The 24,938-nt window shown below is 41.7% G+C and overlaps 1 protein-coding gene across 1 annotated transcript in view; it reads left to right on the top strand.

Annotated features, from left to right (window-relative positions):
• LOC124777980 (vesicular glutamate transporter 2.2-like) overlaps positions 1-21,955 on the top strand; it is a 93,055-nt gene extending 71,100 nt beyond the window's left edge. The window contains exons 9-10 of the mRNA XM_047253547.1: positions 20,967-21,102; positions 21,930-21,955. Of these exons, the coding sequence (XP_047109503.1) occupies positions 20,967-21,102; positions 21,930-21,955 (162 nt within the window). The remainder of the gene's footprint in view (positions 1-20,966; positions 21,103-21,929) is intronic.
• Positions 21,956-24,938: the final 2,983 nt, after the last annotated feature.

Genomic DNA, 24,938 nt, shown 5'->3' with positions numbered 1-24,938 from the left:
ATATTTTTTAATCCTTTAATAGACAATATAGTTCACATCATCCTCTAGCTGGGCTCAGTTGACAGCTGCTTTCTTCTTCGTAGTGTGGTATCTTGTCACCAGATGGCAGAACTGAAATTGGTAGATGCCACGTGCTTTTTTTCTTTGTCTGATCGCGAACGAGGGATATATTTCATGCTGTCTTTGTCAGTTAACTTTTACAAAACGTATATATATACTATTACTCTGATTTGTATGTAAGTAAAGAAATACACGCATCGAAAAAAGTTTTGCATTACCCCGGTTTCCAGAATTAGTGAATATAGACATTGACTGTGGATATTGCATCACGGGCACAGTCCCTTTGAGTGTTCAGAGATGTCACTAAACCCGCTCAAAGGTGCATGGACGGAGGAGGTCCGACAGCCGATCAGTTCCAGTCTTTCCACCAGGAAGGAGGTGCACAGCTCGTGTTATCTGTAGTCCAACCATGCCTAGACTGCCATTACCGCGGTTCGATTGCGTCCGGATTGTTACTTTGTGCCAGGAAGGGCTCTCAACGAGTGAAGTGTCCAGGTGTCTCGGAGCAAACCAAAGCGATGTCGTTCGAGCATGAAGAGAACGACGGGAACTATCGATGACATGCCTCGCTCAAGCCACCCTAGGACTTCTACTGCAGTGGATGGCCGCTACCTACAGACTATGGCTCGGAGGAACCCTGACAGCAACGCCACCATGTTGAATAATGCTTTTCATGCAGCCACAGGACGTCGTGTTGCGACTCAAACTGTGCGCAATAGGCTGCATGATGCGCAACTTCTCTCCCGACGTCCATGGCAAGATCCAACTTTGCAACCACGACACCATGCAGCGCGCTGCAGATGGGCCCAACAACATGAAGTACCGACAGCTCAGGATTGGCATCACGTTCTCTTCACCGATGAGTGTCACATATGCCTTGATCTAGACAATCGTCGGAGACGTGTTTGGAGGCAACCCGGTCAGACTGAACGCCTTAACCACACTGTCCAGCGAAGCAGCAAGGTGGAGCTTCCCTGCTGTTTTCGGGTGGAATTATTTGGGGCCGACGTGGCTGATAGTCATGGAAGGCGCCGTAAGGGCTTTACGATACGTGAATGCCATCCTCCGACCGATAGTGCAACCATATCGGCAGCATATTGGCGAGGCATTCGTCTTCATGGACGACAATTTGCACCCATATCGTGCACATCATGTGAATGACTTCCTTCAGGGTAACGGTATCGTTCGACTAGAGTGGCCAGCATGTTCTCCAGACATGAACCCTATCGAATATGCCTGGGATAGATTGAAAAGGGCTGTTTATGGACGAAGTGACCCACCAACCACTCTGAGGGATCTACGTCGAATCGCTGTTGAGGAGTGGGACAATCTGGACCAAAAGTGCCTTGACGAACTTGTGGATTCTATGCCACGACGAATACAGGCATGCATCAATGCAAGATGACGTGCTGCTGGGTATTAGAGGTATCGGTGTGTACAGCAATCTGGTCCACCACCTCTGAAAGTCTTATTTTATGGTGGTACGACATGCAATGTGTGGTTTTCATGAGCAATAAAAAGGGCAAAAATGATGTTTATGTTGATTTCTATTCCAATGTTCTGTACAGGTTCCGAACTCTCGGGACCGAAGTGATGCAAAACTTTTTTTGATGTGTGTATTTTATGGAATGGTCGCACTCAACTGCTTACAGGCGACATCGTGCATTTTTCTATAAAAATAAAAAGAAACTTATACGACGTGTTAAAAAGGTGTCACATATTCCTACAGGTCAAAACTAGAAGAAAAGTTACCATATGGATATGCCTGGAAACCAATATCTGGTGAGATATGTGCCATTTTACTCGTGACGAGTAATATTGTAGTATGAGGCAGGATTCATAGGAGAGGGCATAAGAAATCACCATAACTCGAGCAACTCGTGCAAGCATGCAAGTGATCGCTTTAATACCAATTGATGTGCGCGAGTTGTCCGTGAGGGCACTGAGAGTTAATGCACTTTTCACCTAACAGGCAATGGCGGCTCGTGAATATACGTTCCGTGTGTCCACAATTTCAGATAAATTTGAGAGTGTTAAATTAATAGCATCAGGTGTATAACAGTTATGCTTATTAATAAGCTTATGCATAACTAATCTGCCAAAAGAAAGAATTTTTTGCGGATTGTCGTTGTGTTGTACGTACGTAAATACAGTTTAGGGCAAGATCTAAATAATGTGTAAGTTTCACAACTCTCCGTTTCGCATTTTTGCGTAAATGAGAGTCCCATGCTTTTCCATTTTTTGAACAAATGTACAAGATCCCTAAAAGGAGCATTAGTTCACGAATTTACTTTGCATGGAGGCTTAATTTAAATGAATATGACGCAATAATTTTAGTAACTGTGTGACCGGTTACGAAGTCTAACTGTTCTGTGTGTGGTAGTATGACTCAACATACATGTATCTAGCTCGGTTCTTCCTTAATACGACGGGATATTTTAAACACCATTTACAATGAACTAATTGAAAAACCAGAAATACTATAATTGCACATAGAAACCAGAATTACAAGTCTAATACATGAACACGAGCCAGATACCTTGTTGACTGTACCTGTGACCAAGAGGCATTGTCATGAAAGAAATCTGTAATACTTTTTTTTACCTCAATATATACTGACAAAAAATACACTGTGATAATTGCAACATCTTCCATCTATACATTACACCAACGGAACAGCATCTACTCTCTCCCCCAACAGAACAACAACTGCACTCGACATCCTCTGAACTACTACTGCACCAGTGGAGGTGGCGGAATAATAATCTTTGGCACAATCTCTGGCGCTGTGACTCAGTGTAGCCACCTTTCAACTTCCGAGCTGAAAATCAGGTGTTCTTACATTACATCCACACAACAACTTATGCCAATTGTACAGTTTTTTGTTAACTCTTCGCTTGTAGTCACGCGTATTTGATTTCGTCGCTCTTTCAATCAACGGATCTGATCTCGGAGGCCATGGTTCCTTTGCGGCTAACTTTTCATGGTAATTTACTTTTCTGTTCCCAGAGTAAACGTTTTACTCTGTAGCGGAGAGCGTGCTGATATGAAACTTCCTGGCAGATTAAAACTGTATGCCAGACCTAGACTCGAACGCGGGGCCTTTGTCTTTCGCGGGCAAGTGCTCTACCATCTGAGCTACCAAAGCACGATTCGGGACCTCACAGTTTTACTTTTCTGTTAGTATTTAAGACTGATTCAACATAGTTTATGTTTACGCTGCGCACAAGCCGATCCCCGCATAGAAAACAATCAGTTCCAAACACAAACTGCCGTTAATAGAAATGATTAAATTCGAGTAGTAACGCTTACCAACATGGTCACTTCCCTAGAATACAAATGAGGCGCTGAGATCCATAAGGACCTAAAGGACAGAAAAACAGTCGTCGATCCCACATTTAAGAGAATATCAGAGACCTCTCTCACTAGAGAGCTTTTCGTGAATTTTCATATATACAGTGTGGGCCCACAACACAGACAAACCTGATTCACAAGATCAACAGATTCAAGAAGCATGCATAAATTCTACAATCTCAATATCGATTGTCATCTGCTTTTGACCCTTATGATTTTCGACGCCTCAAATGGGTTACTATATGATAAAATTCAAAACTTAATATACTATAACTCATTCAGACGCCCACAAAATAGGTTTTCTGTCAATATAACTAGAAAGTGTACAGACGTTCGATCTCATTTTACTGTATAGTGAGTGAACGGCGTATCTGAGGAATGTGCTGTCATCCAGCGGGATTTGTGCTGAGTCCATGGCGATAAAAGTCTGCCACAGCGCGCTACCACCTGATGGCACTGATGTAAACTTGCAGCTGTGCACATCATGAACCGTGCACGTTGTTTATCAAATCCATATGTATGAGCCCCATAAGTCAATTACGTTACAGCAATTGCGCATGCAGGAGGCTCCTTAAAAAATGCACAACTGAAGGTGTGCTCTCGACCTGATGCCAAGTTTCAACTTTCATGGTATCTAGAGGAGCAGTAGCAGCGTATATTTAAGTGCCATATCTTTCACATTTCAGCATATCCGCATACTCTACACCTACCGCCGCCTTGATCCCACTCACCCCCTGGTTGCTCCTCTCCTCTACCATCCCCGCCCCCTGCCACGTCTTCACTGTTGTGACCCCCCTACCCTCCATCTCTACACCTTTCATCTCCTTTCCCAAGGTGGCTTCCATCAACTCCCCCTCCTGGATGATGCCCTCTCTACCTCCATTTATCCCTCCTATCAACTCTGATCCTCACCCCCCCCCCCCCTCCTTTCCTCCATCGTTTTCCTGGGCTCCCTCTCCCTCCCTTCCATCCACCTTTTTCCCCACCAACCCTCTCTCTGCCCCCTTCTCTCCCCTGAGTCCTTTCGCATTTCCCTCCTCTGCCTTTTTCCGTTCCCTCTCGCGTCTGCCCTGCCCCCCCCCCCCCCTTACGAGTCCTCTCCCTCCTTTGGTTCCCCCCCCTTTCGTTTTTCCTCTCCTCCCACCTTTTTCCCCCCATCTGTCCAGGTCGCCTCCCCCCCTCCCATCTGCTCTTGGCTATGATGTGTCATCTTTGTGTTGACATTTTAGTGCAGCGTTTACAGTGAGTGTTCAGTGTTGTGTGTCTTTTCTGAAGTGTTGCGAACGGACATCATATTGTCGCTGGGTGTGATTTTTATATCTGTTGTGAACAGAAACCAGACTGTCGCCATGCTTTTTAATTGTCTGTCTACTGTTACCTGTCTGCTTCCTGTGTATTTTATTAGCATTGCCAACCCTTTGCTTTATGTTTTAACTTTCCGCAATTTTCCGCCGTTTTACAATTTAAGTCACCGTTTTATCGCCTGCTTTTATTGTTTCTTATCTTCGTCTTACATTTTCAAAATTCTGTAGGCTGCAGAGCATCGTAATAAGCTGCTGCAGCCCGCCCCCTTCGGGGGGGAATCGAAATTCAATAAAGGAAAAATAAAATTTCAGCTTCTATGTTAAGTTTAACTGCATTTAAAAAAAATAACCAAAAAAACCGTAAGGTGTCGTAAGTTACGGTGTTCACGTGCTCTTGTGATCTTACACAGCAGCTGACACTGCTAACAGGTGCCGCACATCAGCAATTTATGCGCGATATGAATTCCTCGAGTTACTGGAGTACGTTACGCTTGCACAAAGACGGGGCAACGCCACATTTGCTACAGATCGCGCGACAGTACCTCAGCGCAACGCTTTACGGGCGATGGATTGTCGAGGAGTTGCGGTAGCGTGGCCTCCCCGTTCACCCGGACCTGAATACATAGGATTTCTGGCTAGGGGGACATTCACAGGCATTAGTGTATGCATTAACAATATTCAGGCGTCACACGAAACTGACCAGTGCGTGTGACCCAATTCAACTGGAACCAGTGTATTTAAAAGAGCACGTGATTCACAGCGAAGAAGAGATGAAGGATGTGTCAGGATGAGTGGCAATCACATGCAGTGCTGACTATGCTGTTTACTCGTACTTCTGTGTACCAGACATATGGGAATAAGAAGACATATTGGCCCAAATATGAACAGGTTTTGTTCCCGGGTTCGATTCCCGGCGGGGTCAGGGATTTTCTCTGCCTCGTGATGACTGGGTGTTGTGTGATGTCCTTAGGTTAGTTAGGTTTAAGTAGTTCTAAGTTCTAGGGGACTGATGACCATAGCTGTTAAGTCCCATAGTACTCAGAGCCATTTGAACCATTTGAACAGGTATTGGTTTCCGGACATGGCATGATAGGTATTTTTCTTCTGGTTTTGATCAATTCTAACTGCTGTCGTAATATGTGACATTTTAGAAAAATGCCCTTTGCAGGTACTTCATAAAATACAGGGTAGTTTTAAACAGTCTGAAAAGCTTGTCAGAGTGTTCCAGGGTAGACTGTGCTGAGAAATAAACGATAAAAAATTCCATCCTATGTACCATTTCCGATTTAATTAGAATTGAAGTTAGCCAACTGAGTTGCGCGCGCAGATTCAAGCAGCCTGCCACAGACAGTGTCGCCAAATGTCTTCTTCGTTTGCTTTCACCAAGCTTAAATTTATCACTTTCGAAACAGGCACATTTTTGTTACTATAGCGTTCGAACAAGTGGCAACTCGTGGAATTTAATGACTTATTTAAATCATTGAAGTCCGTGAGCTGCTACTTGTTCAAACGCTCATTACCAAAAAAAGAATGTGCCTTTTTCGGAATGAGTGTTTAGGCAAGTAGCAGCTCATGGAGCCATAGATGTCTGTGCATTTCTGCATTCTACATACACGAACAAAAGAGAAGGGAAACTTAGAAACTTAATCCGTATGCAGTGTTAACCACAGTGCTTAACGCTAATTATATCTGTGCCAGCTAAATCTGATCGAGTAAATTAGAAAGAGGGCAGCTACTTCAGGGAAAGCTGCTGCCTCCTCTGTTATACTAAGCAGCTGTTGTTTATCTGCTATTGGCACCTTCACATATACTTGCTTACAGTGTTATTTTTCGTACACTATGAATAGGTATGGGCTGAGCATTACAATGCGCACAAGGAAATTTTTATCGCTGGAATTCATGCCTCCAAATTCACATGACTATGGCGTTGTATAATGTTTTGCCCGTAAGCGCTTTGCATATTTTGTATGCTATTACAACACTAATGCACAGAGATTCCTTTCAAAAATACGGGTGTCATAGGTATCGTAATTAACTGCATGCGACTTCTGAAATGAACGTGAAGTAAAACTTTTAAGAGAGAAATGCAAGAGCATTTCGCCTTTTGTTTTTTATATAGGAGGGACAGCTATCGCTATTCATTTTGTTTTGCACTACAGTTAATAGAACTGTTATCTCTATTTCAATAAACTGTAACTCAGCCGTATTGCTAGTTCGCTTCCTATGACGCCAGAGTGAAAGTGCCCCGAAAAATATCAAATGTGGAGCTATAACAAGCAGCAAAACTGTGATAAATCACGAACTGAAATATTTTTAGGGGTGAAATATTTCAGTTTTTATTTTTTGGTACCACGTGTTTAATCTTCGTTCATCCTAAGGACTACTGAAATATTAATGGCACATACTCAGTCTCCACGTCAGGTACTGTGATACATTAGTTTTCTGTTGTGAGTACTTAATAAATAAGCACAGTGGGTTAGACACCTTACAAAATTAGCAAATAGTGACCCAGATTGGGAGATATATGGGGGGGGGGGGAGGGGTTGGAAAACAAGTTTCAAATATTTTGAGTGGTGGTAGTACTCATCGGAACAAGAAAAATATGTCCAATAAATGTGGGCCCTGAGATACATACTTTCTGAGTTAAGTCCAATAAACATGGGTCCAGAAAGGCATACCTCCTGCGATAGACACCTGTTTACAGGAGGTGTTCAACGTGGCCTAAGGGACGACCCCAGCCTTTGAAGTATACCCTGATGTTGCTGAACCTGCTGGTCACGCACAGAAGATGCGACGCTGTAGTGTCCACAGATCGTTGATTGGCGGGGCGTAGACCAATTCTTTCAAGTGTCCCCATAACCAAACGTCTAGGTGATTGAGGTTTAAGGGTAGAGCAAGACCAAGATGGGGGCCGCCCCCTCCCCCCTTCCCCTCTCCCCCCCCCCCCTCCCCGAACTATCCGCCGCCAGTGGCCCTCAACTGATTGCATCCAATGTTGGCGCACATTGCGACGAAAGTACGTTTGTGTACCATCATGCATGAACCTCATTTGTATTAGTTTCTGCAGTGGTACAGCCTCTGGTATGGTAGGCAATACAGTAATGAGAAAGTTCAGATAATGCTACCCAGTTAAATTTTGTGGTTGCACATATGGCCCCATTAATCTATCGCCAAGTACACCTGTCCATACGTTGATTGAAAACCGGTATTGATACCTTCTTCCCTGAAGGATTTGGGAGTTACATCTACCAATACATGCTGGCTATTGAAGTTCACTACACCATCTACTGTGAACCCTGCCTCATCAGTAAATAAAATCCTGGATGTGAGCAGTGGATCTGCGGCACACTTATGTAATAGCAATCGACAGAGCCACCATCAGCCATAATGACCCTGTGGCCTTAGGGCCTGAATGCCCTGTAGATGATATGGATACAACAGTTGTTCACGACGTGTCCCCCAGATAAGGGAGTGAGAGACACATCTTCTGCTGCTGCTGCTAATAGTCGCACACTGGTCCCAGGGGTTTCTTCCATCCAGGGCAGCACACATTCCACCATGTCCGGCGTGCGGACTGTACGCGGCTTTTCACTGTCAGTCTTCCGAGGTGGAAGGGTACCCAAGTTCCTCAGGTGCTGGAAAAATCGCCTTATCACATTGCACTCAGCGCTGTGGATATTTTTCAACACAGAGGGCACTGGCTCGCTGGCTACATCCATTGGTAAATGGTAGCAGAATATCATATCCGCCATTTCACTTGTCGATTAGTAGGCTTCCATTGCTAACAAATGGTGGAAGAGAGAACATGTAAGAGTACTACACTTGTCGCGCAGCTTTACAACAAGTTTTGCTACTTGCCATGTAGCACAACTGTTCAGTCCCTGAATCTAAATACTCAAATATTGTAGAAACACTGGCTAATGAGAGATTTTTATAAATTTCTTTTGAACTAATACACATTCCCTTTTTCGTGCTTTATGATAGCTGGGAGTGTGTTGAATATCTATCACCAGTGCATATAACTCGTTTCTCATTGCTAGACAAGGTGGCCATCGCTCAACACATTAAATACCTCGATTCAACAGTTCATAGGAATGGAATGATCACAGAATCAAGTCCTGTGTAAAGCAGGTGGCAGACTTAGTAAAATACTGGAAAAATGTAGTCTGCGTACAAAGCATGTTGTTCACAAAACACTCGTGTCAGCTATTCTAGAATATTATTCGAGTGTGTGAAACCCATACTAAATAGATCCATCAGCAGGTGTTACAAACGTAATAGAGCAAGACTCAGAATCAGATACTGTTGTGTACACAACGACATGGACATAGGATCAGCAATAAGAGAGGATATACAGAAGGCACTAAAAGGACTAGAAACTTGAAGAAAAACCTCAGATGACATTCAGAAATGGAGGAAAAATATTATCCAAAGGCAGTGTAACTTTACAGAATGAATCACTGCAAATTGTACTGAAATATACGATTAAATGCCTGGGAAATGTATTATATACAACAGCAACGTCTTTTGGTATGCACATTCAGGAAAGACCAGCAGCAGCAACTATCAAACCTTCTCACAGTATTTTAAACATGACAAATCTATCGACAAACACAGCGATGACACTATTCATAGTGGCATTGCGACAGTCATAATGAATGCATGTATCATTTGCAAAATACTTAAGATCGGCTATATGAAAACGACAGAAAACATGAAGTCGAAGTTTATGAAAAGGCTACTGGGAGTGAGAAAAACAGCGCCATCCCAACTTAAAGTGTGGCGTTATGAAAGAGACTTGTTTCATAGAGGACATCAGATTTCAACATTGGCTCTCTCCCACAAAACCGTATCAGGAACTGATTAACATAATGGACTGGGAGAAGAATGAGGCAGACCTAGAGTTCTACAATACCATAGCTGTGCTATACCACAGCAGGACCAGAGAATTTAGGAAACAGCAAAACTCGCAATACATGGAATTCTTCATAAAATAAGTACCAACGACAACCTCCACAAACGAACTGAAGAGTGGTAAATTTTTGTCACAAGGACAAGGATGTAAAAAGTACCACATTGTAACATATGCAAAGGGGCCAAAACTATAATAGAGACTAAAACTTGTATATTAATGCTCAGTTTTAGAGGATCACGCAAGTTCTTTATATACCTCACGTGATGGTAGACATAGAACTCAGAGAGTTTGGGCCAGAAGCATCACCAAAGACGCATTATCAGAGACATACTAAGGTAATAAGTAAATGCACTCAGAAAGGGCAACCAAAGTTAATTAGCACAACAAGCTGTACAATTCAACACACTGCATAAGTAGTGAAGTAATAAGAGTGCTGGAATACTGTTGATATCAAATTGATGTGCTAATCAATTAAATTGAACAATTAATTACCCCTCCCCTCCTCTTAACCTATTGTTATACCAGCTGATTTATGATTCCCTGGGGATACCTACTGTTATGTTAATTGATTTATGATCCCCTAGGGATAATCCGTCCAACTGAAAAACTCCTCCCCCTCCACTAACCTCTGGGAAAAGAGACAATTTTTTGTGACTCGTGCTCAATTCCGTTCTGAGTGGAGGTAAGACTAGCTCTAAGATGCTTAGTCTATGTCGACACATCAACGTGAACACACATGAATTGTTCTGGTGGAAGTTTTTTGCCGATAGTTGTACTTATTACAGTGTTCCATCTTCCTGTAGAATCATAGAGGGGATGCAATTGTAGCATAACATAATCGTTTCTATTTTGTGGTTTTAGTAATTGCTCATTTATAAGCGGATTACTGTTCTCGCCTCCTAAGACAAACTGGTCCCTTCCCCATAAGTCACATCTACCGATCCTGAAATGTTCGCTTAGTATTGATGATCATGTTGTTGTTTGGTCCTACCAGAATTGCATTATTAGTGAAGTCTTCTACTCATCATAGTGTGTGGAACATGCTAGCTGAATTTATGTTTAAGGAGTTTTAGATCGTGTGAAGTGCTTGTTTTTTAGTATATCCATGGCAAGATTCAATATTCTTGATTGAGTAATCGTATAATCATTCTGTCAAGCATAAGCTCATATCATGAGTGTGAGATTACATTTATTTAGCTGGAAATTTAATTGATTTTAGCGCTATATCCACTGTCTGTGCTGTTGGGTCACAGTATTCGTTGTAAAAATGTAAGACTACACACTTTGCACGTCTGTTGGTACAACAGTACACACTGGAGAGTACACTATGGTAATACTTCATGCAGCGGACAACTGTTCGTGTTTATTCAGTCACATTTTTAAATAAATGAGTTGACAGTACAGCAGTAGAGCTGCTTAGAAAGGCAACGCTGTAGGCAGACTGAGAAAATTACAGGCTGATACGAAGATATTTACTGAGAGACAACGAGCAGCAGAAGTTCTGTCTTTTGTTTTTTCGATAAATAATGGACAAAATTCTTCCGTCAGTTTTGTGTACCTTTAAATGCATGGAGTGATGTCTTAGAATGTAGACTAAATTTGCATTTACATCTATATGCTTACTTCCCAACCATCGTATGGTGTGTGGCGGAAGGCACCGTGTACCACTACTAGTCATTTCCTTGCCTGTTACACCCTCAAACAGAGTGAGGGAAAAAGACTAGCTATATGACTCCATACTGGCACTAATTTCTAATACCTTATCTTCGTGATGCAGTTGAAACTGCTTGCAGTCAGCTTCAAATGTCGGTTCCCTAAATTTTCTGAAGACAATTCCTTGGAAAGAACATCGCCCTCCTTCCCAGGATTTCCATATGAGCTACCCGGATAGTGTAATCCGGCTGCAGGAAAACACCACTTGCCATGCAAAGGCACTCTCACGTTCAGTTTCATTAATTAGTCAATCATTCTGGTGGAAGTGAGGGCAAGACTACCACAGACATGATTCGCAAACTGTTTTATCTTTGTGGCAATATCTTTTAATGAAACTACAATCTCCCATCAACACAGGAAGAGAAGACCATTATAATAAAATGAGCTATATTACTGAATTTATGAAGTGATACGTAGTACAAACCTGATATCTACAACTCGTCTGAGCTCCTGCCGAAAGACACTTCATAGGTGACGAGGCGTCTGGCTACTTTAAGAGAATCCTGTGACAGATGTAGAGCATGCTCCTAGCACTCAATCATGAGCCAAGAATGAGTTTAATATTCTCAGACTTCAAGAAGAATATAATAATTCCAATTCCAAAGAAAACAGATGTTGACATATGTGAAAATTACCGAACAATCAGTTTAATAAGTCACGGATGCAAAATACTAACGCGAATTCTTTACAGACGAATGGAAACACTGGTAGAAGCCGACCTCGGGGAAGATCAGTTTGGATTCCGTAGAAATATTGGAACACGTGAGGCAATACTGACCCTACGACTTATCTTAGAAGCTAGATTAAGGAAAGGTAAACCTACGTTTCTAGCATTTGTAGACTTAGAGAAAGCTTTCGACAATGTTGACTCGAATACTCTCAAATTCTGAATGTGGCAGGGGTAAAATACAGGGAGCGAAAGGCTATTTACGATTTGTACAGAAACCAGATGGCAGTTATAAGAGTCGAGGGACATGAGGGGAAGCAGTGGTTGGGAAGGGAGTGAGACAGAGTTGTAGCCTCTCCCCGATGTTGTTCAATCTGTATATTGAGCAAGCAGTGAAGGAAACAAAAGAAAAATTCGGAGTAGGTATTAAAATCCATGGAGAAGAAATAAAAACTTTGAGGCTCACCGATGACATTGTAATTCTGTCAGAGACAGCAAAGGACTTGGAAGAGCAGTTGAACGGAATGGATAGTGTCTTGAAAGGAGGATATAAAATGAACATCAACAAAAGCAAAATGAGGATAATGGAATGTAGTCGAATTAAGTCGGGTGTATTTGTATGGAGTGTAGCCATGTATGGAAGTGAAACATGGACGATAATTAGGTTGGACAAGAATAGAATAGAAGCTTTCGAAATGTGCTACAGAAGAATGCTGAAGATTAGATGGGTAGATCACATAACTAATGAGAAAGTACTGAATAGGATTAGGGAAAAGAGAAGTTTGCGGCACAATTTGACTAGAAGAAGGGACCGGTCGGTAGGACATGTTCTGAGGCATCAAGGGATCACAAATTTAGCATTGGAGGGCAGCGTGGAGGGTAAAAATCATAGAGGGAGACCTAGAGATGAATACACTAAACAGGTACAGAAGGATGTAGGTTGCAGTAGGTACTGGGAGATGAAGAAGCTTGCACAGGATAGAGTAGCATGGAGAGCTGCATCAAACCAGTCTCAGGACTGAAGACCACAACAACAATATTCTTGTGCTATGGTGCAGTACGTATGAGACGTTAAACTGACAAAAACAGATTTCTTTTATCTGATAAGAGAATACTTAGATGAAATATAGCCTATGCCATATTGTTCTACAGGATTTTCCCAACAAGTAACCATACTTTAGCGATGTGAAAATTCATGTGTTTCTTTGTCTTCGAAAATAACTCCTATAAAAGGAAGGAATCTACATTTTGCTTGAGAAATTCGAGATTTATGGACAATAACATCCGTGTCTCAGATAAAGTACGAGTAAGTGGAATTTTTTAGCTGTGGTGTGTCTTGTCAGGACGGAATTGCAGTTAATACATACAGGGTGCATCTGTGCAGCAGTCAGCGGCAGCGGCAGTTATGGACCTTGGCTGACAGGAACCTGCAGTTTAGCCTGTGACGACCGGTTAGTTATGTAACCGCTCGATGTCATTTAATACGATCACGACGACACCCCTCGATCGACGTTAACACTCGTGGTGTCACTCGCCTTCATACATGGTAGTGGACGTTTGAAAATTCAATGGTCGTCAATTGATTTAAATGTATTTCCCGGCTGACTCTTAATTCAATTACTGCCACGGGGTTGAGGAGAAAGGACACATCCTGGTGGTACCAGCATTATTCGTATTTAGATGTTCGATTAATCTGAATGGTTTGCAATGTTCCAGCGATTCTATTCGAACTCTATGCTGATGTACCGACAAGGAACATTTTCGCAGATAAACATGCAAGTACGTAATGGATGTTCAGTTTCTCAATATAGTCCGTCGCACACATACATTATACATCCGCTGTAAGAACAATTTCATGCATTTACATTTTTGGTGTCCCACAATATTGGTTGGCTAAATATTATGACGATACGTTGTATACAACTTCCACAGATATTGTTTATCAAGTAATCAAGACTACGTAATGAAACCAAAATCGTGGATAAAACTGAAATGTAGTTTGTTTATTAACACTTCTCTTTTCACTAATTGAATATGAAATACGAATCGGGATTGGAGGTGATGATCCTATCCTTCTTTTTTAGTATTTTAGGTCCCCGTTAATTAATATCTGGTAGTTAATAAGCGAACTATTTTTTTATCCTGGCGCGTTGTTTGTATCAGCTACCCCCGCAACCGTCCAAGGATAAGATTCTATTAACGTTCCGCGCACACGCGTTTCACCATTTTATAAAATGCAGAATTACGTAAACTATAGCTTTCCGTTGCGCACAACTTTCTTGGGTTCCACAACGATAATAGTTTCCCAAGAGTATTTTTCCCAGCTAACACTAAGTTCGAATTATATTGTCGGATTCATTTTCACTCCACCCAGCAATAAACGTCTCTGATCACTTCGTCACACGTAATGTATTTCAAACGTGCTTGAAGAGTCTTTAAACATCTCCTTAACGAATTTCGCAGTCGCGTACCACTTTTTCATCGACTAGCCCGATCGCTATAACTGAAGGTGCAGAGCTCAATAATGTGTTACATGTTCTTTTATATGTATTTAAAAACAAACGCGCCCCTACGTCTTTCTGTCCCGATTGGTCTTTGCTACTTTGCTTTTTATTACTTTTCATTATATTGTTTCTTAGTAATACTGTGCAGTTATTACAGTTTCGTATTATTTTCCCTTTTTTAAATCTATCAAAAATAAAGTCTATTTATCCCCCATTTTAATTAATATGATGCTAACTGACACGCCTGCCCGCAAGGTACCGTTATAGTTAGAAAAAATAACCCGACCTGTCGGCACTTGCCTGCAACTGCGGGAACTCCCGGCAGCAGCGTCCTCTGGATAGGTAATAGCGAAGTAACCAGTATGCTGATTGAGCGACGGAAAAATGGATGTATGTGTTGTGTGAGAAGATTCAATATGGCGAGTGCTTGCGCTGGACGATTATTCCCCCCTCCGCGTAAATTGATCGGTTCAATCTTTGGCGGTCAAGGCGACAGTCTGTACAGACTCTGAGCGTATGGTACGGCTGGAGATGTACACGCAACAGGTGGTGTACCCACTGTTTGCTGTCATCTCCTCAGCAGCGTTTTAGGAGCTCTCTAGCAGTCAGTGGATGATACATTTCGCAGTTGTATGTGTGTGTGTGTGTGTGTGTGTGCGCGCGCGCTCGAAAAGTTTTTTCGTCCGATATATTTGGTGAAAACATTGTGATGGAGGAATGTCCCTGTGCCCTCAAACGTCGGCGCATAGAAGACCTCCAATATACTGCGAGCTATGATCTATTTGCGGTGGAAATTTAATTACTTGATTTTCAAAATTTTTGTGTGTGACTCTCAAACATTAAAACTAGGTTTTGTTAGAAAGAAGAATCACCATAAAGTGGTTGAGTGTAGTAAGCAATCTATTTGACTCCTGTAAACTGTTAAATAATTAATTTGCTCGTGTAATGCAGACGGACTATTTCGCACCATTTTTAATATCACAATTGTGCCAGCTGTCCCCTTGTCCCCACATTCGCCAATAGGAGCACAGTCTTCTGATGAGGGATGAAGACCTCTGTCTGCATTTTTGGACATGTTGGTTCATGCATGTTTTCACACTTGACCAAAGGAATGCTGCCACCTGATGCTTCGTTTGGGAACCACAAGAACAAATGGGGATCCCTTGGGCAGTTAGGCACGTCTTTTGGTTTGCAGTGCTGAGGTGCAGACGTTACAACTGGAAGTAGCTACAGGAGAGAGCAGAGGTGGCTCTCCGGGTATCGAGTATCAAAGGCTGCTGACTTCTGGTCCACAGTTGGTGGTGTTTAGTATCGAAAACGGCATCCGTCAGCGATTACAATGATTAAATTAGAAGGGAAGCGCGAGTGAGTGGTGCAGACGTGAGCCATGTCTTTCAAAAAGTGATTAAGGGGAGACGGACAGCTATTTTATCCCCAATTCTGCTAATGTAATTTCACCCTTTGAATAGGTACACTTTTCGGTAGGACTATAAGTGTTAAAACAGTTGAATTTTTACTGAATGTGTGTAACATATATGCTTGTATTTACAAGTAAAATTAACAAAATACACTCCTGGAAATGGAAAAAAGAACACATTGACACCGGTGTCTCAGATCCACCACACTTGCTCCGGACACTGCGAGAGGGCTGTACAAGCAATGATCACACGCACGGCACAGCGGACACACCAGGAACCGCGGTGTTGGCCGTCGAATGGCGCTAGCTGCGCAGCATTTGTGCACCGCCGCCGTCAGTGTCAGCCAGTTTGCCGTGGCATACGGAGCTCCATCGCAGTCTTTAACACTGGTAGCATGCCGCGACAGCGTGGACGTGAACCGTATGTGCAGTTGACGGACTTTGAGCGAGGGCGTATAGTGGGCATGCGGGAGGCTGGGTGGACGTACCGCCGAATTGCTCAACACGTGGGGCGTGAGGTCTCCACAGTACATCGATGTTGTCGTCAGTGGTCGGCGGAAGGTGCACGTGCCCGCCGACCTGGGACCGGACCGCAGCGACGCACGGATGCACGCCAAGACCGTAGGATCCTACGCAGTGCCGTAGGGGACCGCACCGCCACTTCCCAGCAAATTAGGGACACTGTTGCTCCTGGGGTATCGGCGAGGACCATTCGCAACCGTCTCCATGAAGCTGGGCTACGGTCCCGCACACCGTTAGGCCGTCTTCCGCTCACGCCCCAACATCGTGCAGCCCGCCTCCAGTGGCGTCGCGACAGGCGTGAATGGAGGGACGAATGGAGACGTGTCGTCTTCAGCGATGAGAGTCGCTTCTGCCTTGGTGCCAATGATGGTCGTATGCGTGTTTGGCGCCGTGCAGGTGAGCGCCACAATCAGGAGTGCATACGACCGAGGCACACAGGGCCAACACCCGGCATCATGGTGTGGGGAGTGATCTCCTACACTGGCCGTACACCACTGGTGATCGTCGAGGGGACACTGAATAGTGCACGGTACATCCAAACCGTCATCGAACCCATCGTTCTACCATTCCTAGACCGGCAAGGGAACTTGCTGTTCCAACAGGACAATGCACGTCCGCATGTATCCCGAGCCACCCAACGTGCTCTAGAAGGTGTAAGTCAACTACCCTGGCCAGCAAGATCTCCGGATCTGTCCCCCATTGAGCATGTTTGGGACTGGATGAAGCGTCGTCTCACGCGGTCTGCACGTCCAGCACGAACGCTGGTCCAACTGAGGAGCCAGGTGGAAATAGCATGGCAAGCCGTTCCACAGGACTACATCCAGCATCTCTACGATCGTCTCCATGGGAGAATAGCAGCCTGCATTGCTGCGAAAGGTGGATATACACTGTACTAGTGCCGACATTGTGCATGCTCTGTTGCCTGTGTCTATGTGCCTGTGGTTCTGTCAGTGTGATCATGTGATGTATCTGACCCCAGGAATGTGTCAATAAAGTTTCCCCTTCCTGGGACAATGAATTTACGGTGTTCTTATTTCAATTTCCAGGAGTGTAGTTCTTATGGATTTGAAGACTTTTTTTTCTTTCACAAATAAAATTTCACTTTTCTTAATACATTAATTATTACAGAACAGTTGCTGGTAGATTGGTGGTTCTCAATTCGCTTGCAGTAAGGTACTACCATGCTGAGTACAAACTGACCACATTTCATTTTTCTACCGCATTTAGCTGAGAAAATGATGTTAACCGAAAGTGGAAAAAGCAGTTTTTGAGAAAAATCAATTTAAAGTTTAGTATTGCAATATTAGTTTAGTTATAGAGAAGAATTACTTACCATTAATATTTTTCTGCCCCTAACTGAGCATCATCTGAAACATACTGATCTTCTTTTCTTCTCTTGGTCCCTCTTCTTTTCTGTCTAGCTTGTTTTGTGCATTTTAAATTAGCAATTTCTGATTTGCAGATGCTCTCTCTATCTATTTGCACCAAGGATTTGGCAATATTTCCATTATATTTTATGCCCAATACTTCCAAAAGGTCCAGTTTCCTTGTTACACAATCACTGAAGCGTAAAATAGCATCATAAACATCAAATTTGAGAGTTGTAATCTGAATAAGTATAGTTTTCGGTAACTGGCTCGAAATGACAGAATTCATACATTTGTCTAAATTTTGCGTTTGACCATGAAGACATTTCGTCAACATAGTATCTTTATAAAGATCTCTAAATGAAGCTTTAATTTCATTCATTACTGCTGTAGGTAAATAATGTTTGTGCTCATATTTTGCACTTCTCCTGTACTTGCACCAAGTGTCAGGATCGTTCAGGCAAAGACAGTGCTGACGATTTTCATTCGTGGAAAGCTTAGGGAAGAGACAGTCAGTAAAATCTTTTTCATGTTTTCTAAACTCCCAACAATTCTAATGGCCAAGCCATAATACTTCTGTAATCTATCTATTTCAACATTTGTTGGGTAGCCGTTATCACCTATCTTCTTACCATCTTCCAGTACTATTTTTGAGTTTTCTTTTAATAATTTTCTCAATCTGGATCCCATTCTCTTCTGGTCATGCCCAATGCATTATAATTCAGAAAGTGTAACATTGGGACCATAGGGTTTTTCTCCACCTATCCAGTCATAAGCTGTGCCGTCACATTCCCGTAAATACTGTAAGTATCTGACACCAATGTTTGCCATTGAACGATTAAAAATCCCGAGAATTATTGCTACTTCTATCCCACCAATGGAACTAGTATAATTCATCTGACAGTTATGTTCATCTTCTTTCTCAGTTTCACTGCCACACGTTTTACAGTACTCGCTTAGAAGCTCTGCACCAATTACTGCGCTTGTATCAAATAATGTGTCATGACACAATTTAGTGAAGTGTTTCCACGTTTGTGCCAGCTGCCATCAAAACATGCACAAATATCACCACTTTGACTATCGTTACTTTCCTTAAGTGCTTCTTCATCTGTTTCCATCACTGACGTGTTACAAACTTCAGCAGCAACAGTTCCAGTAAGTTTATTGTAAGTCATAAATTTTGCATTTGGATTTGAAATGTCAAGTGATGCACACATGAGTTTACCCGCCTCCATCCCTTTACAAACAGATCTGAGACCATAAACTAACCTTACAAATTATTACTTGTCATTTCTGATGTCATTGCTGTAGACACTGCACCATATTTTGTATAACTTTAGGTCAAGTTTGATGCAATTCCTTTGTGAAGACACTGATTCTCTCCCGAGGTTACGTCACCACGAGGTATTCTGCACACAGTATTTTTGAAAATGAGATCACACAGCGTGCTAAGGTTACCACAATATTTCGAAAAGAGTGTTCACCTCCACAAGCTGACTGGGAGGAAACTCCTTGAAGAGACTGCAATTTCTTTCTTGACGTACTAATAATCTTTATGTCTAACATTCTTGTGTTGCTGGCCATTGTGGTCGAGCGGTTCTAGGCGCTTCAGTCCGGAACCGCGCTGCTGCTACAATCACAGGTTCGAACCCTGCCTCGGGCATGGGTGGCTGTGATGTCCTTAGGTCAGTTAGGTTTTAGAAGTTCTAAGTCTAGGGGACTGATGACCTCAAATGTTAAGACCCATAGTGCTCAGAGCCATTTGAACCATTTTTGTGTTCTTTGACCCACTAACCTCATTTACCTTTACGTATTTATTTCCTCTCAATTTTAATGTAGGTGAAAATTTCTGTATTTGCGGCATTTTTATGAAAACATGAGTAACCAGAGAAAATATGCATGAGCGCTTAGTTCACGCACAACAAACTTCACTAAGTACAACCAATAGCGCTCGAAAACAATAACAAACACGGTGAGAGCGATGAATATCAGTAGTGGATACTGGGTATGATAACATGACACTATAAAACAATAGAAGCAGGAAATAATGTACAAATAAGAAAGGAAACCTGTGCATTATCTCTGCATGGGGCAAAAAAGAAGGCGTGGCATTTACATTCCAGATGGCACAGATTATCAGGAAAACCGTCATAGTTCACGAAAAAGTCGTCGTAATTACTTGAAAAAAAAACTATTTTATGCAGGAAAGAGCGGACATTTCAAGTATGCAAAAACCTAAAAATCGATTTTTTGAGCCCATTTGGCTTAGTCTGCCCTTAAATAAAGGATATGCAAATTGAATTAAACAATATATTATTGACATTGATTCGAATTTCGTGTCATGAGATATTTCCTCTCAGCACAGACTGAGTCTTTTTGCTGCCATTTTCCAGATGAGGGGTGGGGAGAGGGAACTTGAGGAGGGAGGGAAGGGGTGGGGGATTTCCCAATAGCATGAAATGGGAATCAGAACTAAACTGTGGAGGGATAACAAAAAAGTGTCTCTTTCCCAGAGGAGTGGGAGAGTAGGAGGGGGAGAGATGGGGGGTTTCTCAGAGGGACAGATTTTCCCCAGGAGGTCATAAATGCCCGCATCTTGTGGTCGTGCGGTAACGTTCTCGCTTCCCACGCCCGGGTTCCCGGGTTCGATTCCCGGTGGGGTCAGGGATTTTTCTCTGCCTCGTGAGGGCTGGGTGTTGTGTGATGTCCTTAGGTTAGTTAGGTTTAAGTAGTTCTGAGTTCTAGGGGACTGATGACCATAGATGTTAAGTCCGATAGTGCTCAGAGCCATTTGAACCATTTTTTGAGGTCATAAATAAAGGTATATCTAGGGAATCATCAATAAGTTTACATAACAATAGGTTAAATTGAGAGGGTTGGGGTAATTAATTGTTCAATTTAATGATCATCTCAATTTGATATCAAAAGTGTGCCACAAATCTCGGTAACTCACTACTTGCATAACTACTACAGCTGCATTTTTGCATAAATTAGTGAGAAGCCAGTTTCATTTAATTTGACTGTGACTTCTGAGCTGGTTAGTTAAAGTATAATATGTAAACTACTGACTAGAGATCTTTATCATCAATTTGTGAGAACGTTCGTTCCATTAACTTTGAGCTTTTTTCAATTTTTTCATACAGACCATTCAAGAGTGGAGAATTGTATTCCTCACAGCAGCTGGAGTCTTCTTTGTGGGCAATCTGATTTTCGTTATTTTCGGTGATGGCGAAGTTCAACCTTGGAACGACCCTAACTATTCGAGAGGAAAGAAAACAGGTGAGTTCCTTGAATACTTTAGATGTTGTGCTATTAGTGCTGCTAGAAGTTCTCTCAGAGTTATTACTATATTGTCATACGCACTTAATATTCATAAATATTTGTCAAATAATGATGTTAGGTAAGATGTGTCTGTAAAGTGAGTTTTCTCGGGCATGTTTACGTGCGCCAATTGCCTTCAACTTGCACCAGTAACCGTTCACATAGGTGTGAAAAATTTGAGTCCAATCACGTCTACTTTACTTTTGCAACATGGTGCCAACTGAATTAATACACCCAAAGCATTCTAGTCGTGGCTTTCGTTGCAGTTCAAAAGATTACAGAACGCTTGAATATGGAAATGAGAACACGAAATTGTGCGTTTCTTCTGGCAATTCTCGAGGTTTAGTGAGTGCCGGTTGAAATATATTTCGAATCTGTATATCAGAGCACCCTACTGCACAAACACAGAGCGAAGATGGATAAACTCTGCTGATATGCTCTCTGGATCCGAGATAAGTCTAGCTCTATGACTGAGAGTCCGTAATACACCACTGCGTTGGGATGGGTGATGGCAGATCCTATCTTGCAGATGCAGAGCGGTGTGGGTTGGTTTACGGAACGCATTTTGACTTACGAAACCGTCACTTTTTCTGCGGACCAAGGCGTCTAAAAACGGCAGGTCTCCATTTTTCTACAAAGCCATGTTGAAGCAAATGCTAGGATGGAACACTTGAGAGTGCTGAGAGCTCTGCGTTTATATTTGTGTTGTCGGGAAATACATGACATGCACTTTTATGCTCGTGAACCATATTGCTAACTCGCAATTTTCTTTTTTTCTTTTCCAGAAACTATAGAAAAGGTTGCAGTTTGAGCCACTCTAAGTGACGCCAGTAGCCACATGGAATATGTGAGAGAAACACAGGTTTCTTCACGATAAAACTTTGCATATAAAGAAGACACAGGGAAGGAAAACTCTGCAAAACATAAACTTTTTCCGCAACTTGATTAAAATACCAACGTCACTTGGAAGAAACATATTTTATTTTATTCGATACCAAATGCATACAGGCTAATTAAAAATGTAGTATCCACATCGTATTATACAAGAACTACTGCTCCTACAACAGAAGGCTGAGAGTTATGATACTAGAGAAGTGGTTGTGAAACTATAATTCAATCTAACAGGAAGTAGCAGGAAGCAGGAAGTATAATCTGACATTCATGTGAACTACCTGAAGAATTTTGGTGAATAAGGATGTGATTCCATCGAGACCAAGAGATCTGAGGAATCCATAATTATATCAGTGTAAGTGTGAAACGCGGGTATTGCTTTCGTATGGCTTGTTTCTGCTTCAGTTTTGAGAAGCGCATCTCTAGAATCTGTGATAAGAGTTTACTGCCTAATAGACCAATCTAAGTTTTTCTGTGATTTATAAATTAATAAACCTCTCCTCAACAGAAACGCCTTTATATTCAATGGGTCTTTCATGCACAATTTTGTTCTTAAGAGGTTCCACATTAGTATTAAGTAAAAACATTTGAATATGACAGTAGACACTTAGATATTTTTGAGTCTACATCTTAAACAGCATTATGGTAGCGTGTTCATAATGCGCATCTCTATCTTTTGCATTCGTTCAGACACGGATTCATTCGTTCATTCATTCGTTGTATCCCATAGGTCGCATCATCAAGGAGAGTCATTATGAATGTGCAAAGTGTGTACATGAACAGCGTAATTGTCCCCAAATCCAATTTTGTGGATTGTATTAAAAATTAACTATCATTTAACTCCTGTGTTTCGTATACCTTTACATGGACTGTAAATACAGATTATAAACTCAACAAAAAATGGATTACTCTGAAAGAAATAAAGCCGCTTTCCAATTACGCTAAAGACATGCTATTTTAATATTTACTTAAGATTTGCATTGATAGTAACAGTCTTTCGCAGTCCATACGAGCTGAGATCTATTTGCGATGAAGAATGATATTGAAATGTTTACAGCTCAATTTCTAGGACGTAACTGAGTCAACAGTTTCACTAACGATGGTTTTCGTGATAAATTTAAATTTGATTATTTTTTAACTGTCGCCTTTTACTGTCACTTTTGACTGCCACCTTCTAATAGTCTCTTGATACTGTGGACCTGCTAGGCAGTGGCACTAACTGTACTGTGTGACTGTAACAGAGCTCTCATCTACACCAACTAGCTACGAAATCACATAACCACTATTAATAAACTCTTCTGAAGTTTGCTTCTCTCATAAAACAATTAAAATAGCGAGTGCGGAGATCGTCATTCGACAACGTTTACGTAGACAAGCTCGTGACAGAAGCTATCAGAATGTTATCACAGAAGGAAGTAACAGATTACAAAACATTCTTCGTTTGTTTCGGGATGTGACTATTGCCGCCAGCCTCTCTTGTTCTGTGAATTTCCGCGACACCTCCAAGCCGCGACGCCGAAGTTTAAACGACCCTTCCCTCCAAAGTGGAGACACTCCATCGCTCAATCCTTGTTGGATGTTGTGCGCTCACATTTCCCTCCGCACATCTGCGTACAGATAAAAAAGAAGACGCGCACAGTAGGAAGTTCTATACATACGGTACTTATCTAAATAAGTTTTCTCATAGACTTTCTTTCATTACTTTGATGGGAAAAAGTGAAACATGTGGTTACATGATGTAAACCTGTTCCACTATGGATCCCGTTACTAAGATGAAACATGTATAAAATAACACAATATTCTCATTACATTCATAGTATTACTTAGAATGTTTGGTAAATTATTATCATTACTCCGATTAATGTCCCTTGAGAGTGAATTCAGTTTAATTTCCCGACACAACAGGTCATGTACGATCATACCTATTTAGATGGTCACTTTCAATTAATAATCGCATTATTGCCAAGAGTAAGTATCATAGCTGACATTCCCAGTTTTGAACAAGTGTTTATCATATTCAGCTTAAATATAAAAGGATATCACATCCTTTTAATACCTTGGTTCTTTCTTAATATAAGATGTTCAATGTAATAGTGAACATGTATTTAAACACGAAATTAGAGTGTAATGAACGACTTTTTCATTGTGTATTTTACTGTATTACCAGCTGGCTACATTGCTCATACATCATTACACTGTTACCTGTTGTGCGAAGCGCTTGCAATGATTCCTCAATCTCAACGACAATTACTTTTTTCCTAGTCAATGTCTATCTCTTGTGATTAACTTGTAACAACGTAACTTTCTCAACTTCATTGAGATGTAAAAGTTTCTATCTTTATTTGGCATAAGGAGTTACATACTGACATTTTAGTCTACTCTCCTTTGGACTGTTTCAAATTTCAGATCTGTATTCTATCCAACGTGTACAGAAACGAAGATTCAAAGAATGAATATCGTACCGCTGAGTCTATTTACTCGTAACTATTTCGGAGACAACTTCATTACTGTGACTCCTAGTCAGTTGACAGCTTTGTACCTATGTACTAGTCGCATTTATAACTCATTTTTTATGCATATACTGTGTACATACATTGTTGTATTTTCGATGTAAATGTTCCTTCATTTTCCCTTCCAAACAAAGATAGTTCTGCTTATTCCTTCCATGGATCAGCTGGCCACTGAATACACAGTCCCTCCTGTGAGTTTGCCTCTCTTTCAACTCTCCTGTAGCTACATCAAATACCGACACACCTCATTTAATAATTTTAAACTTATGCAAAGTCTCTGACCTTCGCTCTGATACCTGTCAACGTACTCTAATGAATTTACCCGGGAAAATAAAACCAGTTTCCTGCTTCCTACTTTTATATTCGTTTTTTTAATAATTTTCGTAAGGCCAT

Source organism: Schistocerca piceifrons, chromosome 1, assembly GCF_021461385.2.
Source record: "Schistocerca piceifrons isolate TAMUIC-IGC-003096 chromosome 1, iqSchPice1.1, whole genome shotgun sequence".
In the NCBI taxonomy this organism is placed as follows: domain Eukaryota; kingdom Metazoa; phylum Arthropoda; class Insecta; order Orthoptera; family Acrididae; genus Schistocerca; species Schistocerca piceifrons.
This window is presented reverse-complemented; position numbering and strand designations above follow the sequence as displayed.